At 42.3% G+C, this 24,160-nt stretch overlaps 1 protein-coding gene across 1 annotated transcript in view; it reads right to left on the bottom strand.

Annotated features, from left to right (window-relative positions):
* The window catches only part of jarid2b (jumonji, AT rich interactive domain 2b), a 136,059-nt gene extending 113,437 nt beyond the window's left edge, over positions 1-22,622 (bottom strand). Inside the window, exon 1 of the mRNA XM_036145208.1 lies at positions 21,978-22,622. Within this exon, the coding sequence (XP_036001101.1) occupies positions 21,978-22,022 (45 nt within the window). The 5' untranslated portion in view covers positions 22,023-22,622. The remainder of the gene's footprint in view (positions 1-21,977) is intronic.
* Between the last annotated feature and the right edge of the window lie 1,538 nt (positions 22,623-24,160).

Genomic DNA, 24,160 nt, shown 5'->3' with positions numbered 1-24,160 from the left:
CCTGTCGGTTTGTGTACGACTGCTGACGGAGCTCTGCCAGTGCTCCAACTGTCACCCAAACGCTCACAAAAAAAAAAACACAGACAGTTGCCCGCTGCCGCCCGGTAGGTCGGGGTGGCTGCAGGCAGAATTACACACTGTAGCGCACAAGCCCGGTGCAAAAAACGTGCGCGCACGCTTATACACGCATTACAGCAGCTCAGCTCGGGTTGAGCGGGGTCTCTTCGCTGACCTACTTCTTTATCGCCACTCAGAGGCAAACGCCGAGTCCGCTCGCGCTCCATATAAACCCTGCAAGAGAGCGAGCCATAAAGGCTGCCGCGTCGCTGCATAATGTGAGGACTCGGGAACGAGAGGGGGGGGGCCCCCTAACCTCACGGTTCTCCCTGTCATGCTTCCTCCTTGTGGCAGAGAAACAGCTACCAGGATGGGGGGAGAAAAAAAAAAAAAAGTGCCCCTTGTGTAGGCTGGAGGTGTTACCGCCCAGCTCCAGCCGCAAGCAGCCATCTTGTCTGAACGTGTGAATGATAAGCGAAGAACGGACGCAGGAATGAGAGCAGAAAAAGGAAAAATGAGTGGAGAGGTGGGTTCATCACCACTCTAGCACTTTTTAAACTTTCAATTCAGTCGTTTTTAGCTAAATAAAAGCTAGTTCAGGTTGATTTAAGTTAAAAACAATCATTTTATGACAGCAGAAGATCTCCATTTATTATTATTGTATTTAAAGCTAAGATGACTAAAACAGCAGAGGATGTTCCAGGACTATAAAAACATCCCTATCTAGCATTTAAATAAAAACCGAGACACACTGCCTAATATTTTACCTTTATCGCTGTTTACAGTTCAAATAAAAGCAAAAAGCATGACCAACTTGATTACACGCGAGCTTATATGAGATCCTCAATAAATTATTGCTATAAGCAAAAAAAAAAAGGCAAGCTATTTACACAGAGAAATTAAAAAAGGTGAGTGAACTAATGAGCATGTACGTAAAGGAGAAAAAGCATTTCCTACTCCTGCCAAAATGAATGCAGTTATCTTTTTACTGTTAGTTTGAGACTTGAGAAAATATTTAGAATAAGCCCCTCCTATTTGTCATTTTCCAGTGTGTATCACACACACACACACACAATCAAACCCTTTTTTTTTTTCTTTTTTGTAATTTGGCAACATTTGGCAAGTTTCAAAGGTGCCCCCAGATCAGCAGAGTTAATTTAAAGTTAAAAAAAAGGTTCTAAATGGGCTTTTGCAGAACTCGACAACACTGTGAGTGGGACAAGATTAAAATAGGAATATTTCATGTATTACGCGGTGAATGATTGATAATGTGTGAGGCCAATTATTTTTGCTCATTTCAAAACGACGAAAATAAAAAAATAAAAGTTTCGAAAACTGAAATTTTGTGCCAACATACAAAAGAATCGAGCTGGTGGACCCTCGGACTGAGGAATCAGGTAAAACTGTAGTTGCAGGTAGTTTCCAGATAAAGCCCAACGCTGTCCCTTAAGGCTACTATTACCATGATGCAGCTGTGGCTTAATTATAAGGAGTGTGGAGGTCTGAGCTCGCTCGTCTTAACTGTCCGTGCTGCAGCACCTGCAGTGGAAACAGCTGAATAGCTGAGGAAGGAGAGGTGCTTCCCAGACTTAGGAAGGCCTCCAGCAAACACAGACTGTACAGGAAGCCCACAGGGAGGGGAGGGGGGGGGGGGGGGGGAGGATGCACCCATTCTTAGAAGAGTCTCAGAAGCCCCCACCAATGCTCTTTAAGCCCCGACAGTAGCTACGCAGATCCCACCTACCAGCCAGACTCCAGAACTTATTTGGACAGGGATGATTGAAACTAAATGGACTTACGAGTCCTAAAGGACCATCATGCCTGGCGAGTCCACAATAAGAAGGAAATATTTTATGAACACTAACAAAAGAGATTAATTTAGTCAGCGAGTCATTTCATGGTGGCACAGTCCCAAACTGTCCCAGTGAACGGCAGCACACATCGAGCAGCAATCAGTCTCACACGTTACTCATACGTCAGCACAAACATTTATGGAAATCGGATGCAAAGCGGTCGTCGAGCCCCGGACAGACATTCTTGTCCTCACACAATAGGACATTCCCCAAATGACGTCAAATTACTAGATTTAGAAGAGCGCAGTACGCGTGCGTTGTGGCCATCTTTGGGTTGAATAGTTTACTTGTATGAGTCAAATAGTGAACAGATCTTGCCTCCACAGACAAATGGCAACAGCAAAACACTGCCGCTGCGCGTTGGTATCTGCTGGACTGACTCGATATGTTGATCGTGATCACGTGAAGGGAGTTTTCTTTTTTTTTTCATGTTGAAATGAATCTCTGAGACGTTGTCATCTTCCAAAATGACTACCACTGCGGTTGTTGCCATTCTAGTTTGTACTCTGATTGTCCGATCGTTCGGTAATCTCGGGCCGTCTCCGGGCAAATGTGACGTCATTTGATTAATGTCCCATTATTTATATCACTTTCTGCTATGCAAAAGCAATGAAACTTTTTTTTTGAGAATGAGGAACTGCTGAAACAAGGAGATCTCTGAAAGGATAGACAGTTAGGCATGGTCCGGTTACCGGCATCAAGCTAGTCCATCCCTCTTCCATTCACCCATCGTCTGCCACATAGCTGAGATTTTTATCAACTTGGTGAGAATCTGCAGCTTTTTCCTGAAAGGATCCCAAGGAGTTCCTGAGCAGAAAGAGAAATTTAGTCCGCCCTGTGAGGGTTCTGGGTCTACCTCAAAGTCTCCACCCAGTGGGACGTGCCAAGGGGTTTAAAAATGCAAAACTATTTCTAATAAATTCCTTTTTATGTAAGTTTAGAAAAGCTTCCTCCAGCTGTACGCAGAGAAGAAATGCAGTGCTGTCCCTCCCCCGCTTATTGCGCCACACTGATATGCTGACTACGGGCAGCTACACCTATTCATTGCTTAGAAGGAAGACAAATTTAGCAGTTTGGACACTTCCTACTGTAGGCTGGTTGCTGAAGCATAGCCAGACTAATCAACCAGCTCACATTGGCTTCTTATTCTTGTCCATAACTGCTGATGCACTTTGGACATCAAGTCATTTTGCAAATCATTGATCCACAGCTGAATATTTTTATTACATTACATACATTGAACTGTGCCTACAGTATTTACTTTGATACCTCCTTGGCCTCATGTGCCCTGTGATCGTTTTTTTTTTAGATCTCTACATCTCCTCTTGAAGTATTTATTTCTGAATAATCTTAGAGTTTTCGCCCTTAACTCATTGGCTAATAGACTACTTGGTCACCATTGTTGTTGCTAGCCTTAGAGGTATATAAAGCCACATTCTATGCCTATACCACAAAGACCAAAATCCAGTCCATCATGATAAAATAAGACTATATACTCCAAACGTCCGTCCCGATAGTGTCTTTTTAGAGCCTAATTAGAACCACGGTGTGATGAGCAGATATAAACAGACGTGGCGCGTATCGCAGAACTATCAGAAAGCCAGATGGTGACCAATAAATCACTACTAAATAATGCCGGACCGAGCCTGATCACTATGAAATGCCTCGTGGTAAAAACGGCAGCTCGGGCGTGATCGAAGACCAACCCTTGATCTCCAGCAACTAAGAGTCTCATATCAGAACATCATGGAGAAATGAAATTCCTGTTCATAAACGGAGACAGGGACACAGCATCAATCGATTGATCTATTTTATAATGTTGTTTGTACTTAAGACCGGAGAGGCTAAGAAGATCATTACTATCACTATTATCACAGTATTAATGAGGACGTTTATTCACGTCAATCAACTCTGCGGTCACAACTGGGCGAATGGCAGCTTCACCTTCCACTTCAGTGAACACAAACATTCATACTGTATTCCCAAAGCTGTTCCAGTCTTTTCCCTCTTGGAATCATACATTTTGTTTGCGTTCCCCCCCACCACTGGATCTTGGATCTTTCTTCATTGTTTCCACTGTTCGCTGGGAGATGCTAACAGCCATTTAGCTGCTTCCTGCACATGCCCGGTGTGGTACATCTATTATAAATAAACACGAAGGCCTTTACTAGCAACTTGAGCAAAAACAAAGCGGGAAAACACCAAAATAAATCAATATGCCAGCAGGACGTGATAATCTTTCATAAAAACTTTGTATGCAACCAGAGCCCCTTGGATCCTTGACTTGCCCACTAAACAGAGCAGCAAAAAAGGCTAAATATTCTGCAATGAATGCAAAAGATAAAAGTAAAGTTGGGGGGTGTTTGTACTATATATCTTAAGTCAATAAATAAAAATAAACATAAGAAATAACTACACTGGATTATTTTTGCACGAGTAGGAGAATAATTTGGTGCTGCTGGTTTAAATGTTTGCGTAGACATACCAATGCATTTCTGACTGCAGAAGTAAAAAGCTGGAAAAGCAGTTAAATGTTGTTGCCTTAAGTGTTACACAAAGACAAAGACAAAAATCCTCTGACTATCATACAAGTAGCAGCAGCTGAAGGGGTGGGGGGGGGGGGGGTGCACATGTACAGTTAGGAAATTTGGGCCTCATGTCAGCAGCTGACTCTGGATCTGGAACAATAAATATCTAATCCTTGTCATGTAATGAGGCCCATGTGCACCTCTGAGACCAACTAATAAATCAGTTTCCCCACGTAGGTGACCCTGGCTGCAGCACATGGAAAAGAAGAATTCAGCAGGAGTTACAACAATGCAAGTCAAAATCAGTAGCAAGCATTGTCTCCCACCATGGATTTGCAAGAAGAAGAAGAAGAAGAAAAAAAAAAAGAAGAAACAGAGGGAACAACTGTGGCAATGAAAAGGAAGGAGGTGGCGAAAGCTTGCCTCATGTCTCATGATACCATCATGGCTACTAGCTTTATTTGAGAGAATATGTCAGAAGGTTGAATAGCTTCGGTCAATCCTGCATACTACCATTCAGGGTCAATGAGTCTGAGCTTTAAAATAACACCCCTTACTACTGTTTAATGTTTTTCCAGTAGACAGCAGTACTGCAATGACTATCCAGGGCAAAGCTTACGCAATCCAGTTTGACCTGTGATCCAGCAGCTGATCAGGACGGTGTTGCGTAAGCCCTCGTCGATATCAAAACATCTGCATAGACCAGCTACATTCCAATCAAAGCCGTCAACGTCACGGCCTACGACACGTTTTCACATATCTGCCGTTATACTGCAGTAAACATTGCGTTAAAAAGGCGAGCCAGCGGCAGTCGCAGCCGCTGACAAATTCGTCCCCCCCATGAAAATGAGCTGTGGATAGATTTCAGCGCGCAGCCTGCCAGAACCACGGGAGGGAGACTAAATGATTATGTTCCAACAACACCATTGCCGCTCACAGAAAAACAACAATCAGGGTTCTAGGTAGGATATTGCGGCCGAGTAAAATTAAAGGGGAGTGGGAGCGAGACAGACAGAGGGAGGGAGGCTGATTTCATGGTGATAATCAGAGCCTGCAAGCATGCTTGGCTGTTTTGTCTCCAAATGTGCTGCTGGGAGAGGGTGAGTTGCAAATATCATGCAGAAAATACATTATATCTATTTATGAGTTAGATTACGGAGTAGCTTGGAAAAAAAAAAAAAAGATTCGCTTCCTTAATCTCCAAACACCAAATTCTTACTCCAACAGAGAACAGCCAAAGCAGTCATGGTCCATAAAGTGGTGTTGTGAAGGTTAACGGGAGGCGGGCTGAGGCTAAAGCAGATTGTCAGGGAGATAAGAACACCATTAGGTGTAATGGTTAATGGACGCTACTACAGACAACAGCCGAAACAGGACGTTCACCCAGGAGACCGAGGCTTGCACCCGATGTGGGGCCATTAGCAATCAGGCGGGTTATGTTAGACCGCTGATTCTATTTTCGGCCATGTTCGGTTCAGTTCACTAGAACACAAAACATGTCTCAAAAACAAAACCACCGCCACAAGCTAATTTCTTTCAGTCCAGAGGAGAACGCAGGACAAAAAAAACCTGACATTGTTAGAAAGCCATGGCAAATGATTAGTCATCCTGCTAGCCAACACAATTGTGACATTTGTCACAGTTTATTCACAATAAAAAAGAAAAAAAAGAAAAATCACCTGACACAGTAAGCTTGCAAAATTGGCCAGAAAAAAAAAAGAACAAAAAAACACTAGGAGGATGATGAAGGCATTTAAAAAGAAAGTAAGAGAACAAGCAAAGAGCAAAAGCAGAGACTGATTCCTATGCAGAACAACATGGAAAACAGCCGCAACAAGCTTAAGTTAGAGAAAGCTTAGCATAAACAGAAGCTCAAATACAACTGGGAAAATAACATCTAAAACTGCCACCAAGAATGCATAAACACCGCCAATTAAACATTAGACTCAACCCTGACGTTGAGTTTTATATTTGAACCCAGATGCACAGAAAAACTGTCTGGTGACAGAAACCGGTTCATTTTCAGCTTGACCTGCCCCGACTTAAAAAAGCTTAAAAAATACCATCTTCTAACCTCTGAATGTATGTAAATGCTTCCAAAAGGACATAGACAACAACACCCTTCTGTGTGGAAGATGCTACTGAGGACACATGTCTCAAAATTAGCTATTTAACCATAAGATGTTTTTGAATTATGTGAGGTTTAAGAAGCTACTAAAAATGACTCAAGCGCTCCTTCGCACTTACGTCATTTCAGCTTAACCTTTTAAGCAATGAACAGAGCCGACAGCCACAGGACATGGACATGGACTCCACAGCTGCCTTGTGGGTCAAATGGGCAAGTGGACAAAGAGATAACTTCACTAAACGTCGCTTATGGAACCTTTGCTTTGGAAAACTAGAAAAGCTTTAGGAAATCCCAGAGTTAAAAAAGGTAAAAATCTGCATTCTCGAGGGAATACAAGAGGTGGCAAATATTTAATTACGATGCTAAAGGACGCTTTAAAAAACGAAATTCATATCATTCAATCATCATAAAGACACATTCTGTTTTTCCAAGAGAAATCTGAAATCTGAATCTATGCCCGGTGCCTCTTTGCTCTAAATCCTGTTTTTATGTCATTTGCATCCGACATTAAGGCGGATTTTAAAACTGAGTTTGTGCCTTGGTGTGTTTTGTTTTACATAAATGCCGATTTCAGTCTAGTCAAGGTTGGGAGACAAAGCCAGGGCTAATGCAAGAGAGGCCTGGAGCATTAGGGCTTACACTCCCAGATCACGATAACTGTTAGAGTGTGCACAAAGATAATAGACGAGAAGTAATTAAATGATTTTCAGCTCGTAGTTTGGAACCAAATCCTTAAATCTTTTCTCCATCGTTAAAACTAAAATGCTTTATTGCTTTAAGAGTCCAAGGAAAAGCAAACCGTAAAAGAAAAGAACCCCAGAAAGGATAAAGAAGCGTTTAAAGAAAGAATAAAGACAAAAAGCGTGCAGTAAGGGGAGAGCAGAAAGCAAAAGGAGAATAAGAACGAGGTAATTAATAACAGCCCTGATGCAGTGGGGACAAGGAATGAAGTTGATGCATGAGGGGCAATTAGACGGCATCCGTGGAGCTACACAAGACCGATGCACTCCCAGTTTTACAGCAGCCACTGACGCTGGGGGATGACGACTAAGGAGGAAGCAAAAAAACGCGAAGTAAATTGAATTATATTCAGACCGTGACAGAGAAATATCTCATGAAATGTCAATATTACACCAGTGTAAACTTAAGCTACAATGAATGCTTAGCCAATTGATTATGATAGACCCGTCATTTACTTTGATTTTAAGTCATAAGGCCCGTTAATAGTCATCAATTAATTGGATAAGTTCATTACTGGATGCATTTTTTTCTGGATTAAAGGGATCGTTCAGTGTGTAAACGCTCACAAAGAACAAGGCTTCTTACAAACAGCACTAGTGATTCACTAAGCGGGAATAAATCATGGGGGGGTTGATGTTTTTTCAAACATCAAAAGATCCCACAAAGGGACTAGTCCCCCCAAAATCTCAAGAGATCATAGCGAAACTCTACATTTTTCATGTGGGGTTTTCATCTCGTTGCGTTTCAAGTTGTAAGTTGCCAAGTAACACGCAGAGCATGTTTTGACTCAAGAGATAAGTCCAAATGGCTGATTTAAATAGTTTACTGACACAGAAACAGGAAATGTATCCCCCGGATCAGTCAGTCGGGCTTTAGCGTCAAGAGAATCTAACTCGTACCTACATCGCAAATTTCGTTCATTTCGGTTTCAAATTAACTTAACCGAACTGTGCGCGTCGCTTTTCCAGCCAATGGAACATGACGAGAATTAAAAACAAGCGTCATGTGTGACTTCGCGCTATGACTAATCTGAAATTCCACTCTCGATTTCTGCGTCTGAATGATGAGGCAGCTTGTTCAGAATGAAAATTATTGTCAACAATGGCAAACTAATTCAAAAAAGGCTCGCTGTCAGGAAATCGGCCCGTCGTCAGTCAACTTTCTCATGACTAATACCGCTTTATTTCAAAATCCGTCACAACATCTGGGCGATACGAGGAAAACCGATGACTAAATCATGTGTATTGATTGCCGCTTTGGCAAAACGTATGATTTCTATTCTCTGAAAGAAGGCGATTTTTCTCAATTTATTAGGATAGTTAGTGGCTTGGTGTCTTTCGGAGGAGTTACGGGGAATCTGTCTTATTTCATGTAATTATACCAAAAACTTCCTGTGGAAGCTGAAGGATGTTTACGTATCGGTTTCCGTTCAATCCTGTGGGTGGGTAGGTGGGTGGGGGGGGATAGACAAGTCCCCTTACTGACGCAGGCATTTATTTATATTGTAGGCGGAGTGGTAAACATCTGTTGAACATCAAATAATTCAATCTTTTTGCATGTAACAAATCATTATCTACCATATAAAGGTACATTATTTTAATGTGTGATCAACCTGCTGCTTGAGCTCATTTCATATGATCATTCTGAAACAATTGAACCTCAAGACGCTGAAGCATTACGCCAGTCCTTGACGCGTCTCAGGTACAATTGAAGCAAATGCCTTAAACTGAATGTCGTCAGTGCAGATATTTCACGCGAGATGGTGCTTAATTAGATTACCGCCGTCCTCTCCGGGTGTGCTTCGCAACGATCTGCAAATTCCAGGCCTGGCCCACAACCCCCGGGGCCGTGTGATGTTTGATCCGTGGCCAGAGGAGGCCAGCCAGACATTCAAGCCCAGGCCCTGGCGCCCTTCCCTCAGTGCAGCTTGCACTATAGCTCCCTGCTGTGAGGCCTGGAGGAAATTACGCTGCCGACAGAATTGTAGAGAAAAAAAAAAAAGGGCTCTTATCTATTGAACTGAGGTTAAGGCACAGGGAACAATACGTTTTACACCCAGCCGGCTGCTCTCTGTGGAAATGCTTAAGAAGTACCTATTGCTTTGAACAAAAATCAATGGGCAAAGAAGGGAGAAAAAGAATCAATACTGCTTTACTGACTTACAAATTCATGCCTTTTTACAAAACAATTTCCATCTACAGGAATAAAACAATACTTAAGAATACTCCTTTAAAGAAATTACAAAAGAAAACCCTAACAATTTAGTCAATACAAATGTAAGCGCAAAAAGGGATTACAAGCAGCTAAAGTAATTTAAGATTAAAACGTTTCAAGAGAAAAAGGTAAAAATTCCTTTGGGAAGTCCATTAAAGCTGATGGAGGAGCACAAGATGTTGACTAAACACAACAGCAGACAAATGGAGCAGCTAGTTGAGGAAGAAATGTGGCTAAAAGACAGATGTGTAAAATAAGGAAATGTTTCCTTCTGACTTTTATATCCACGATTTCCCCGTTCCCTTCCAATCGACGCCTTTCATCATGAAATCATGTTCTTATCCAGTGTAGCTGGTAAGCGTTAGCATCTTGTTCAAACCGATTTGCTGAAACGTGGCATAAAGCCACTCTACCTCGTTTGTTTCTCCAACTCAGAAAAGCGGCCATTAGAAAGCAGCAGCGATCAACCAACTGTTTAGCCTCCCTGGTTCCATCTGGGTAAAAGTTAAAAGAGCTTACAAATTACAAAGGGTGCAACAAGATCTCCTACCACGATATTTCCCATGCCAAAGCTTTTTCCAGTTGCCAGAATGTGACTTTGTCTGGTTAAAGAAGAATCAACAATTATGAACCAGGCTGAACAATATAAGGAAACCATGCAATAATACTGCACTGTATACATTTCATGCTGCATTAAAGTGTCACCAAATATATTATAGGCATGGAGAGTTTGAATGCATAGTACTTAAACATCTGGCTTACACCTTTTGCATTTTAGGCTTTCCTTTGTGATATACATATTGTGTACAGCAATAATGATAAATTTGCTACATACTGTGAAGCCCTAAATATTAAAGTTTATATTCTAAAACCTTGTAGCCGGGTCTTTTTAAAAACGGATATCTCCCCTACATCATCATCATCATCATTATCATTATTATTATTATTATTATAATAAAAAACAGGATCGTCATTAGAAAAGCTGTCATCCACAAAATAAATGTACAAATTCACCACTGAGTATTATTTTAAACATCCCAGACACACAGGGGGCAGATTATGTACCGCAAAGCTAAAACCTATGTCAGCCAGACAGAATCTTTCACAGTAAAGGCGATGTTGAAGAGCAAACAGCTGACCTGGAAGGTCTCTTTCTCCTTTGCACCTCAACATATTGGAGCAGCTAGGCTTGTAAAAACAAAAACAAAAAGCGTCTGAACCAAGTGTAACGTTTATAACGTTCCATGAATGCTTTTACTTTGAAGTCTCAATACCGAGGTGAAGGCAGAAAATGCTGCGTGGTGCCCAGGAGGCAACGGCAGTTGGAAAAAAGATGCCGTACGTTAGTGAATTTGTCCAGTTTAACAGTGTTTAGACACATATTGTAAACAGTTAATCACAACACCAACGTAGAAATCAGCACTTCTCCGACAGCATTCATTTTTTACCCCACTGTATAGCCAACAGTCGCACACATGGTGTCAGTGCCACATTATTTGTCACAGACAGTTTTTAGAAATCTCCACTTTGGCTGCAGTTTGGCTAACCCCTAGCCAGCAGCTAGCACTATGTGAACGGCACGACTGGCCCTAGCCAGCTCTATAATAATGACTTGACTGGCTAACCGTGACTCGGCAAACATCATGACAATACTGTGACTAACTACCGATTAGCCAGCAAACATTTTGAGTACACCAGGACTAGCTAACTCCGAGCCAGCTCTCTAATAATGCATCAACTGGCTAACTGTTAGCCAGCTATAATAGAAACAACTATAAAGTTAGCATCTGCCTCCTAGGCTCCTACTGATAAATACAAAATAAAACAGTCCATTTCACATATTTGCAATAACGTAATTTATTTGATCTTCACGAGTTTAGATTAATCAAACCTGAACTGGTTTGTTTACCATTGAATGGAAAGATTAATGAACTTGTGAGACAATAAGGTATTTCTATTCTATTAAAAATCTTTACTTTATTTAAAAAAGAAAGATATTCAGTCCTATTTTTAGCATCAGGACAATCTTAGAATAAGACATAAATGTTAATATACACTGGTCAGAACCTGAACTGGAAACCATACAGATTTTTTGTTAAAATTTAATGGAAAAGAAACAATGTCTTAGGCAAATAATGAAGTAGAATTTGATTTATCAGCCAGATCAGAATGGTGCCAAAAAGGAACTGAGGAGAATATCCAATAGCTTTTTAGTGGTAAGGGACAAACTGCTCCATCGTAAAAGAAATAATTTATACATTACTGCTCTTGGTAGAAAGCTTGTCAGATTGTAACACATAACAAGAGCCTTTATGAGTGTACTCTGAATAGTAAAATTATTATGATTCCTGCAATCAACTCGTGATTCTGTTTAATCAGCAGTCTTCACGGAAAATATGACATGTCAGCATTCATCAAAGGCAGAACGTTGTTGGGATTTCCTGATCTTAGAAGCACAGTTAAACATTTCACATTACACAGACGTGTGGGTTTGACAGCAAATCTGTGACATTTTAGGCGCAGAGGAAAGCGTGTAAGAGAGGCGGATCAATACCCGACTGAGCCTCTGCTCTGCTGCCTCATCCCTCGAGGCTTAAAGCGCTGGATGTTTAAAGACGATCGAGTCACAATAGGGGATCAGATGGGATTGACCATGGGATGAAAATGTGAGGAGTGTTTATTAAACCGATGTCGCCGTGCAAGGAGCTGTGGGTGAAGGTGAGCGGAGATCGGTCAAGAGGTTGTCCGAGAGACACCGGTAATGGTTATTAACAGCTAATGCCTGTCTAAGCTGCAATTGCCTGGCGATACAACAAGGCTGGAAAACAAGCTAATACCTGCTCTTTAAGCCTTAGAGCATAGGAATCAAACATGAATTTTGAGCAACACACACGAGCACCAAAAGATTGATGCGTTTTCTCTTAGAAGCAGACATATAACACACAGTGCTTTAAGAAATGTGCAATTTAAAAATAAAAACTCTTCTCATTTGACCACAGACTTGCTGAATTGTCCTTCAAGGACCTCTATAAAGCCCACAAGGCCGAAGCAAAGACAAAGCTAAAGTGTCGATTCAGCTTCATGGGGATCGTGAACAGATAAGCAGTGGAAACCACACACACACAAACGAGTGAGCATGTGTGTCCGCAGACATACAAACACATGCGAGCAGCCTTTCAGGGCCTGACCAGCTGTCCCACCCCTCCCACCTCCACCCCTATCCAAAGCTACGGGAGGCCGGAGGAGATAAATCACTCGAACGAAGACGCACACAGAGGGAACACAAGTGGTGTACGTGACACACGCAAACCTACGGCGCTGAGTCCAAACTCGCCTTGCATTATCTGCTGGAGCATATGCAGTCAAACACACCTACGCAAGCTTATCCACACAAAGAAAGTCACGCCCAGTTTTATGGCACTGCGCATGCAAATAGCTCACACAGTTTTTATTCCCCCTCTCTCTATATCTCTAATATATATATATATATATATATATATATATATATCTCTAATATATATATATATATATATATATATATATATATATATATATATATATATATATATATATATATATATATATATATATATATATATATATATATATATATATATATATATATATATACACACACACACTTAATGACCTTTGCCTGCGTGCACAATACAGAGATCAAGCTTGGTGTGAGCATCTGATAAACCGAACGGTAGTATTGAATGACAGGAGATTGGATTACATAATGTGGAAAACTGAGTAAAAGGGTACTTATGTTATTGAACTGCCTTTGGTTGGCCCAAACTATAGCTGCCAGATTTTTCAAAACTTACATTTCTAGGTTTTCCTGGCAGGTTTGTCCCATTCTGGACATCGGCTCACCTGGTCCCGTTTGTCTGCCGTGCATGTTTCACAAATCAAGAAACACGACGTCAAAGACTGCTTCTGACTCAGCGTTTTTAAAGTAGGGCCATCTCACTGCTTTCTCTAAAAATTTAAAAATCTTAAATGAAACTTGTGATTCCGTTGTTTTCATTAATTTTAAATGAACCCTTAAAAAAAAAAGGAAAGAACCCGGAGCCAGAGCCCTCTACAGCAGATCAGCACGTTTTACAGCCCTGGCTTAGCAATTAAAAATGCAACGTGTTAATTCACCATGCAAGTTCTAATTTGATACATTTGTTTTTGAAAAACAAGCAGCTCATTTTAAAGTTAGGAGTAATCTTGTGTCAGGATGTTGGTGCCCATTAAGCATCCTTTTACCACCCAACCTAAGGCGCTGGTAGCTACATAAGCATAAGCCAAAAAGAGAAAGACTGATCCACAATGTTGAGTTTGTAAACTAGATTTTAATATTTATTGGCAGACATTTAAGTCAAAGAGGTTATTAAAAGTCAAGACCTGTTTTCAGGGCTTACTTCTTACAATTTTAAATAGGCTACAACACTTTGCTCCTTTCCGACAATTGATTTTGTAAATGATAATTTCCATGAATAGGCTGCTGTTCCTACGGTGGGTCCTATTGTATTGTTCATTTCCCAGAGAAAGATAAAAACTTATATTTACGGTTAATTATCCAACATATACTAGGAAAACGTTTGGTTATCTAACATAACCCCAGTTCTTAGAATAATATGAGCGAGGTGTCTCGGTTTAGCCGCTGACACAGTTGCTAACGTAGCTGCTTGGGCAAGTCAACTGCCCATCCCTGATCTAGAGGCCAAAAAAGTAGTTTTTTGTCTTTTACCTTTGAATGAGTGTGTATTTATATGTAGGTTCTCATCACTGAGACAAAATCATGAAGTTTAGAGGTGGCAGGTCAAAGATGAGGAACATAATCTAAATAAAAGTCTCTAAAAGGCCTTTATTTAACATAAATTCTACTCTTTCTCCTCAAGATAATTGAGTAAGGACAAAGCCGTAAACCTCAATGTCTTTCCTTAAGCACTCTTGAAAAAACACACAAAAAAATAAATCAAATTCCATACTCTGAGATTGCAGAGGAGCACTGAGTGGGCAAGCCAACTTTACTCCCCAGAAATGTGTCTGGCAGCAGCGACCGAGCGAGGCCAGAGGGATGCGAGGCCGGAGCTGCAGCGTGGGAAGGCTGCTTCCTCGCATGAACCAAAACAAGTGATGTTCACAAAGCCGCCAAATTTCATTAGAAAGCCTGCGTCGCTAAAAAAAAAAAAAAAAAAAAAAGGGAGGAAGCGATAAGACCGACCGCGTTCGGTTTCGTGTTCTGCGTCTCCCTGGGCCCCGAGGCTCGTTTTTTTTTTTTTTTTTGCTCATTTTTATTTTAAATCCTTCAGAACTCAAAACGGATCCTTGCCTTCTTGGCAACCGGTCGTCTTCCACGCATAGAGAACCGTGACGCAACCGTGGGATAAATGACTAAGCGCAAAAAAAAAAGGTGTCCTCCTCGTTTGACGCTACTTCATAACTGCCCTTCCCCGCGTGCCACGTGGAGGGGGAAACCACAGCCAATGTATGGCAGTAAAATAAACAGGCTGTAAAACACCTCCTCTGCCAGAGTGCGCCGTGCCTTGCCCTGGTAGCCATAGTGACAAAGGGGGTTGCAAAGTGAACCCTGCCATGTTGCACACGTGAGGAGGAGAGAGCTTATGAAAGGAGAATTTGCATTGAAACATTAGGTTAAATGAAGCGCGCCGAGGCTCGAGCACGGTGAAAAAACAACCCGGCGACCCTCTTTCACCGGCCCGCATGAGGCCCACATTTCATTTGGACAGGCCAAAAGAACGCGAGAGCGAGACAGAGGGACACGGAGATGAAAAGAGGAAAAGGAGGAGTAGAGAAGAGGAGGTGGAGGGAGGGGGGGGGGGGGTCTGTGCCAGTGCACTCCCCGGCTCTCTATTTTTGTTTCCTTTTTGTGCTCCGACACACACACACACTCGCAGCACTGTGGATTTTCAACTTGGTCCTCATCAGTTGTGGGCCTGATGAAACAAACACTGACAGCCTCTTTACATTTGTAAAGGCCCATGCAGCAGCTGGGCTTGTCTCTCACACACACACACACACACACACACACACACACACACACACACGCTTTGGATCAGAGGCCTAGCCCCAGCTTGGGCCTGCAGGAAGAGCCGACTCTGCACAAAATGGCCCTGGCCGCAGTGCGCCGCGCTCCGCTGCGGCTCTCGCTCTAACACGGCTAAGCACACGCACACAATATGTGTCATGTTTTGTTAGACAGAACAACACTGCCCCACATCAGTCTTTTATACCTCATTCATGACAAAGTTTTTTTCTTTTTTTCCCCTTCCTTTAAGCATGTAACGAGATGCTTTGCAGGGTTAAAAACAATAAAATAAACCCAATTTATCAACCTATGGACCCCAAGAGTAACACTTGCAAATCTGGATAGAAAGATTGGCGGCGCATTTTATTTATTTTTTTTACTTCAGGGGGGTATTAATGTGTCTAATCATAATCATAGTCGAGCCCTGTTTGCCTTAATTATATTTTAAATCATTCTAAACATTTTAATATCAGCCGCGGACAGCGAGTGTTTGTTGGGAGCACGGGGTGGGGGTTAAGGGGCAACGGCTCACACTTGTGTTTCTGGGGAAATGGTTAAGCCAAGCATGTATAATTGTCTTACGCTAATTAGGGGGAGGTGGAGGAAGGGAGGAGGGGGCGGAGTGATCCGTATGGGCCACAAGTCCCGTTCTCAAAGCCTGGAGAGGGACTCCTGGAGCAGGAGTCCACAAGCTTGGTGGAAAATAATTACAATTTATAAAAACCAATTTTGATCTGAGCCAGAGACTGTGCATCAACCAAGGCTGCAGAAAAGGAAGGGAAAAAAATGCCTAAACCCTTAAAAAAAAAAAAAAAAACATTGAGTGCCATTTTTAGAAAGTGTAACAATAGTTAGTCTAAACTGGATGAAGTTTAAATGTAGATGCGAGTGACTCATTTCCTCAAACATCCGGCTGCTATTGACGCAGAGGAGGGAAGATCTACACACGCGGCCCATTTAAAATCTTTGTCCTCGCTACAGTCAAACCAGTCCCCCCGACAAACAGCAGCAAGGTTTAATTAATCACAAAACACGGTGGACGCAACTGCTCGGTCACATCGAGACTGTATCAAGTGACTACACTGTGACTCGCCCCCCCAAAATAAAAAAAATATGAGAAGAAAAAGATCAAGCTGCTCTTGTGTCAGCCTTTCCAAACATCTGTCTCCTTCAAGTCGCCCCACATTCGCGGCGCTCTCCAATAAAGGCCGATACATCAGCACATTGTGTTACTGACACCGAGGTGCTGAAAGGAAACAAAAAACATCTGGTGGCCATAAGAGGTCACGCATGCAGATGTGTTCAATCCCTGTAAAAAAAAAAAAAAAAAAAAGAAAAAAAAAAAAAGAGATTGTGGTGTTTTTTTTGTTGTTGGTGTTGTCGTTTTACACATGGACTAAAAAAAGAAGAAGCGGTAAACTCAAACTGCGTGGTGCCAACTTTAAACTATTAGTTCAGCCTTTTATTATGACAGTTATGAGGCAGAGATCAGGAGTAGGGGGGGGGGGGGGGAATATAGCACTCTGGCTGCGATGAAGCATTAATGTTTCAACTTTTAGACATAAAGTTGCTCCAATAAACCTGTTGCTCGGTTTGGCTGCATCTCTTGTAATACTGTTAACTTTTCAGCCAATAAACTAAAAGGCTTCACAATGAGCCGACAGCAGGGCGTAGCTCAAGGTCCCGATGTTCCGCCCGCAGCAGTTTTCTTTTACTGAATGGATGTTGTTTTTTTTTTTTTTGCAAGTAACGTTGTATACCGTTCCAAGCAGAAAGTCTGAACCCTCACCAGGTGAGGTGTTGGATGTGCATGAAGGTCACCCTTTTGCAACGATTTGAAAAAACAAAAATGAGCCCTACATCGTATTAAATCTTCAACCTTGTGCGCACCTTCTTAGTTTCTGTGTTGCCTTTGAAAGCGATGTATCGCTACATACAGTTCTGACAGCCAATATCACATTTTGGTTAATTTGTTTGACTGGGTGAAGACATTTTAAGAAATTATACCATGTTTAGAAGGAATACAAAGACAAGTTTGGCGCCGCTGAGTGAGGTAGTCACGGCGCCCGTAATGGCTTACTTACGCAAAGGTAAGCCTGCTTGGTAGCTCAAGCGTGTGACGTACCGTCTGCGTCTCCAACTGGCTAGACAGTTTAACCCATTATCTAAATGTATTTACAGTTAGAAGAATAAAGTACTTTGTATGATAACTAGGAAGATTAGGCATAACGGCAACTGCATGATGGCGGCAAAGTACACGTAATACAGTGCTTGTATGTGTGGAATGTCAACCGTCTGGAGGATACACCTCACCGGGATAACAATAGGATCTTCCATTAAATACATAATTTCTTTCCACTGAGACTCATCGGACATGCCAAACTAAAGTGGCTTTCAGCCAAGCGTGGTTTCTTCAGTGGCAGTGACGCTTGCAGGCAGAAATCTTATAGGCTAGGTTTATACTGGACGTATTGAACAGGGATCGCGTGCCAAAAGTGACACGATCGTGCTGTACCCGCCCCCGAGCACAGGGGACCAAGGTCGTGCACCTGTTTTTTTTGTGCTACAATGCTAATGCTATGCTATGTTGTTACCGTTTATTCTGTGACTGAAAACCGCATAGAAACATTATTAGCATGCTTTCAGAGGTGAGTTTATTAGCCAAGCTTTGTATGTCCAAAGAAGGGCTTTGACTTCTGTTTCCACCACTTGCAGTGTTTTACTAAAACTAAAGTGAGCTTTTTAAACCTTTTATTTGAAAATGATCCCTATGGGCTTTATAGATAGGCTGTATTAACCATTATCACGTCTGTCTGTATTGAACAGGTAAACGTACCCTGTTCTTTTGTCTCTAACCCTCCGTTTATTTCTGTTTGGAACCCATAAACACATCCGCTTCTTCGTTCTTTACGATCGGTTATGATACGGCGCGCAGCCATTTTGGGGTGTGTGGCGTCAACCGTTCCTTCTCGTTTACTGCATTTCCACTGGTGATGTTGAGTACTGCCCCCTGTGTTTTTTGGAGAATACTACGCCTACGTCCGTGTCGAATATAAATGTCTACAGCGCTTCTATGGTCCACACAGAAAAACCAAAGAGTACGAAGTTTTACCCTGTAGTGCTCTATAATGACACCAAGTGCTAGATTGAGCCCCATCTTTGTGGGTTCTGAATGAAACGTTTACTTTTCAAAATATGATTAATGGAATTAATTTAGCCTAATCGGGGGCCTACTGATTAGAACAGTTCGGCAAAAGGCTAATGAACGCTGCAAAGTACTGTGATACAATATTGCGGCCATCCTTAGTCGATGCGGTATCAAAACTGTCTGTAACCCAGGGACCCACATCCTGCTGAAGTTTGGCCCTCCCAACAACAGCACGTAAAGAGGAAACACTCCAAATGAGGCTGTTTTGGTGTTTGAACATCAGCTAAGGAGATCTGGAACCCAGGAGAGCAGGAAAATGTAACTAGTGATGGGAAACCCAATAGTTCACGACACTGGAATAGTTGATCTGTCTGCCTAACCGTACCGCTCACCGGCTCCACTGGCATGACACATTTTTGTGAGATGACGTCATGCACACGCTGTACTGAAAGATATTAACCTCTTTTACCCCTGAATGTCGCTACCAGATTTTCTGGCAAAGCTCAACTGGAAACTAAAATGGTTAAAAGGTTATTTTGACCACTATAACTCTGTTTCATTTATTGCCAATACAAGGGCTCAACGCAAAAACACCACTGCCGAGTAGAGACAGTTTTACAAGCCGTTTGATCGCTGGTTGTTACAGGGGTTGAGAAGAACAATCTGCTGTCAGACCTGGTGTGGTTTGGTTCTGTCATCATATGGGTGAAGAGATCCCACACGGCACAAGTAGTCCACAGGGAGAAGCAGCAAGTTCTCGCTAAGAAAGCATTTCTAAATACTCAAATCAGCACCAGCCAAAATGTAGATGAGCAGATTAGGATCGCCCTATAACGATAACATAAATGCTTTGAACCTGCGTGCATGCTTTTCAGAGCTGGCCCGGCACACGCTCTCCCTAGATGCGAGGACAAGATGATACGCTCTTGTTTTTGATGGTGGAGAGGTTCGGCGTGCACATTTCCACCATCTAAGCTGCAGCTATAGACCCACAGCTAAGAAGCCTATTTAAAAAGGAGTCATATGCAAGGTTTGTTGGTCAGATCAGAAAATGTAGTTGCAGAAAGCTGTTACCAAAGCTTATCATTCATTCTGTCTGTCTGTCTGTCTGTCGCAGATTTACCAGGATAGGCAATGAGTACCTAGGAGAGGCAGAAGAGCTTGTTCTGCTGATGGGGGGGAAAAATTACACATCCACACTTCCTCTGTAAAGGGTGACAGACAGCGAGGATTATCACTATGTTTAATCTCAAATTGAACCTTGTGGATTACAATTTGTGGATAAATGTATAATTTTAGATGCCACCCACAGAGCAGCAAAAAAAAAAAAAACAGCCCTGGAAGAACTTTTCGAAGAGGAAGACGGTGAGCTTTTGTTTGTGCACCAGCAGCCGCGTAGCCCCCCTTGTATCTAGAGCACAGAGAGGGTGAGAAGAACAGGAAGTCCAGCTGCAGAAGTCGTACCTCCCAAGGGCAGTGCCACCCTATGGGGGTAGTGGATGGAGAAAGACACGTTGGGCAATGCATCAACTTTAGTTGAGAATTATCTCCATTTACCAAAACCTCCCCCACCCCATCTGAGAGGTTGTCGTCTAAAGCTGAAGACACGTTGGGGCCAAGAACCATCTCGTAACCTCCCTGAAAAAGGTGCAGATTTTTCTGCACAATAACGGTCAGTGTGCCACAGTTGATCATTAAAAGTTACTGCAACCAGACCTATTTGTAGCCCACTAGGTCCTATTTCCCCTACTTCACAATAACAGGGAACCGGATCGTTAAGATAAACCGATAATGTAATCGGGAATCGCTACATTCTCAACAATTGTAGCATGGAGACAAGGGTCATTCAAAGCAACAGAAGTGCAACAAACTTTAAATCCCCAGTTGGTGAAGGGGCCCTGCAAGCAGGCATGTGGCCGACAACAAGAGGATTTAAAAAAAAAAAAAAAGGAAACCATTTTCAGATACTGGCGCTTTGTGAGGTTTAACGCAATAAAAAGGAGACGGGGTTTTATTCAAAAATAAAAATAGAAGCACAAGGACGCGTGTTGTAAAAGGCCCGCACCAGGTTCCGTTTAACAGCGCCCCTTACCCAGAAATTCACCAGAAAGAAAATGGTCGCTTCGTGCATAAAGCCTCTGCAATGCGACTGAACTACACAGTCTCTCTCTTTTTTCATCTATATATATATAAATAAAATAAAAAACACACAACAGACGGGGTCATTTCGGAACACGGTGTTCAGACACTTAGGACCGACTCTGTGGCGCACAAGATGTGGCCAAAAACGCCGGTGAGCTGAGCTCCTCTCTGTAGCATTTACGGCAGCGAGGAGGACGAGGAGGAGGACGAGGAGGAGGGGGGAGAGAAATGGAGTTGTGCTGCTGCAACAGAACATCTACTGCTTCCCAGAGGTCACACGGAGACGAAAAAAAAAAAAAAAAAGACCCAAGCATGGTGGTAGTTTAGGTGTTTGGACCGAAACGCACGTGTAAACACGGCCTCATTCATCGTGTTTTGGGTGCTCGGAGACAAAAAAAAAAAAAAAAAAAAATGGGCCGAAGACGCAGAATCCTGCCGCTCTCTCTTTTTATATGGAGGAAATTAAAGAGCCACAGCCAGTCAGTTCGGCGAAACCCGGTGTCAAAACCCTGCGGCGAAAAATACACAAAACAACAACCTGAACGCATCACCGCCACAGAAACACGACCCCTTTTCCCCCCACAATGCACGGCGTTTATTTGGAGAATGAAGCCAAAAAAAAAAGGCTCCGCATGGAGCTATGGCCGTCGGGCTCGCCTTCCTCCTCCGAACAGCGAGAAGAAGCGAACAACAACAAGGAGGAGAAGAAGAAGAAGAAGCGGGGAAGCCTCGTCCCGAGACGTGTTTTGCAACACGGTTAGCGTTTTTAAAAAACACATTTCCCAGCCTTACGTCACCACAGGACACCCCTCCGGCGGAGGGGCGAGCGAGGCAGAGGAGACGGGGCTGAAAAGTGTCCACCTTGACGCGGAGCACAGAGCCCTGAAACATGTCTGGTGTCGAAGAGCCCGATGGAGCCGAGCCAGCCGCTAAAATAAAAAAAAACACAACAGCCTCTCCTCACAGGCAGCCGTCTATTTACTAATACCTGACACACATTAGAGGACGCTTAATAACAATAATAATAATAAAAAAAAGTTCAAGCGTTTTTTTTTTTTCTCCACCAAGGCAAACTTGAATCGTCTGCGTGCATTTTCAAGCTCGACAGATTCCTACTTACGTATTTCTTCTGGATGATATTCCTCTTAGGTCTTTCCTTGGTCATTATGCTATCCTCCGAAAAGTAAAAATGTTTGGTTATAGAGAGAATGGCCACATGAATTTTCTGCTCTGTCGCTCTCGCCTCTCCGGGGGCTCCTCGCCAACAAGCCACTATTTAAATCCCCGGCTCGGTGAAGAGGGGAGAAGGAACGCTCACAATCCCTCCTGTCGCTGGGTTTGTTTGTTTTTTGTGTATAAATCCAACGATTCAAGCGTCGGCCACGAGCACAGACGGACTGGACCCGAACTCATTCAGGGATAACATAGTCAAAAAAAAAAAAGAGGAGGCAATAAAAAACAATAAGTTCCATTCGCCCGAGCGGCTCGGCTTCTCTCTCTTTCTCTCTCTCTGTTTCTCTCTCTCTCTCTCTCCCTGTGTGTCTTTACGCACATGAATACCGCTGAAGGGGGTTTAAATGTCGCCGAGTCACATCTTTGTTTTTTTAAATGTGCAAAAACGGCGACGGGTGGTAAGAAAAGCGATATAAATAAAAAATGGAAAAAAAACAAACAAAATGAAAACAAATAAAAGCGTTTTAGCGTCGCGTGTTTTCTGAGCTGGAGCCTGCGGTCGTCGAGAGAGAGAGAGCTCTCCAGCGGCAACTGGCTCTGCACAGACCGGAGCAGCTCCTTTCTTCCAGGCCTCAGCCTATCACAACCAGCCTCTTAGAAACGGAACGGCAACTTTAAAGGTGACCTATTATGCTTCCATTTAAACATTCAGGATAGGTCTATGGGCTACACAGGACGTGGCAACTACTCTTGTTTTTGTTTTTTTTGTTTTTTTTTTGCGCAAAGATAATTGAGCTTTCACTTCCCCAGTTTCGCCTATTTTGAGTTTTTTGCAGAACAGGGCCGTATTGTGCCTTTCTGCCGCCCTGGGCGAGACGGCCGAACCCCAAACCCCCACCCCACCCCCCATCATTATAATTATTTTATTTTTAATTTTAAAAATTTTCAAATTTCATTATTCAATCTCTGTTTAGTCTGTCTAAAAGGCCTGCAACCCCATTATTATTATAACTATTATATTTTTATTTTTTGCACATTACATTAATCAATATTTGTTTAACCTGTCTAAAAGCCCCCACCCTATTATTATTATTATTTTTTTCACATTTCATTAATCAATCTCTGTTTAGCCTGTCTAAAAGGCCCGCACCCCCCATTATTATTATTATTATTATTATTATTATTATTATTATTATTATTATTTGCACATTTCATTCATCAATCTTTGTTTAGTCTATCCAAAAGGCCCCCCGTTATTATTATTATTTATTTATTTTGCACATTTCATTAATCAATCTTTGTTTAGTCTATCCAAAAGGCCCGCACCAGGTTCTATTTTACAGCGCCCCTTACCCAGAAATTCACCAGAAAGAAATTGTACAACAATGTATTGTCAGTAAGTTTATAAAATGCATTATTTATTCATTTTTTTGAAGTGTAGGAAAACTTCTAGCCCTGCGATAGACTGCAGAGTCCTCTCCAGTTTTTTTTTTTTTCTCAGCATAACGTTGGACGGCTGGTGGCAGGGATGCGACAGAAGTGGGTGGGGTTTGTGCTGGTGTGTCATTTCACTGCTTCTCTGGATGCATTCCCGCAGAGGAGCGTTGCGGTGTGTCGTGTAGCTCAAAGGGGGCTGTTCGTCAAGCTAATAACAGCTAGTGTTAGGTTATGTTGTTTGAGAGGTTTATAGCTGTGCTGATGCACGTTCAAGAGCTTTACTGACTTTTTTATGTTGCTCTCAAACGACCGTGTCGTACTGACCATCATGAACGTAACAGTCTAATTTCAGCATAACTTTGACAACTTTCAGTGTAACGTTCTAATACACTGAAATGCGCCGGCGAGAAGCCGGGCTTGGGGACCTGTCCGGGATGTACCCCACATCTCTGCCTCTTTCCTCTGGATGGATGGGATGTTAAACTATAACACTGTTAAATAAAATTGTTCTAAGTTTATCAGAAAAAAAACCATTACTAGCTTTTAAAGATGCACACTTTTTAAAGCATATAAATGTTTTTAATAATCTTTTGCATAAAGTTTAAATATTGTTTAAGTTATTCTTGGCAGCTGTACCTTGTCTGTCTGGCAGGTGGTTTTGAGTTGGGGTAAAAATGAGTCCATAGTTCAGCA

This window comes from Fundulus heteroclitus, chromosome 13 (genome assembly GCF_011125445.2).
Source record: "Fundulus heteroclitus isolate FHET01 chromosome 13, MU-UCD_Fhet_4.1, whole genome shotgun sequence".
NCBI classification, from domain to species: domain Eukaryota; kingdom Metazoa; phylum Chordata; class Actinopteri; order Cyprinodontiformes; family Fundulidae; genus Fundulus; species Fundulus heteroclitus.
This window is presented reverse-complemented; position numbering and strand designations above follow the sequence as displayed.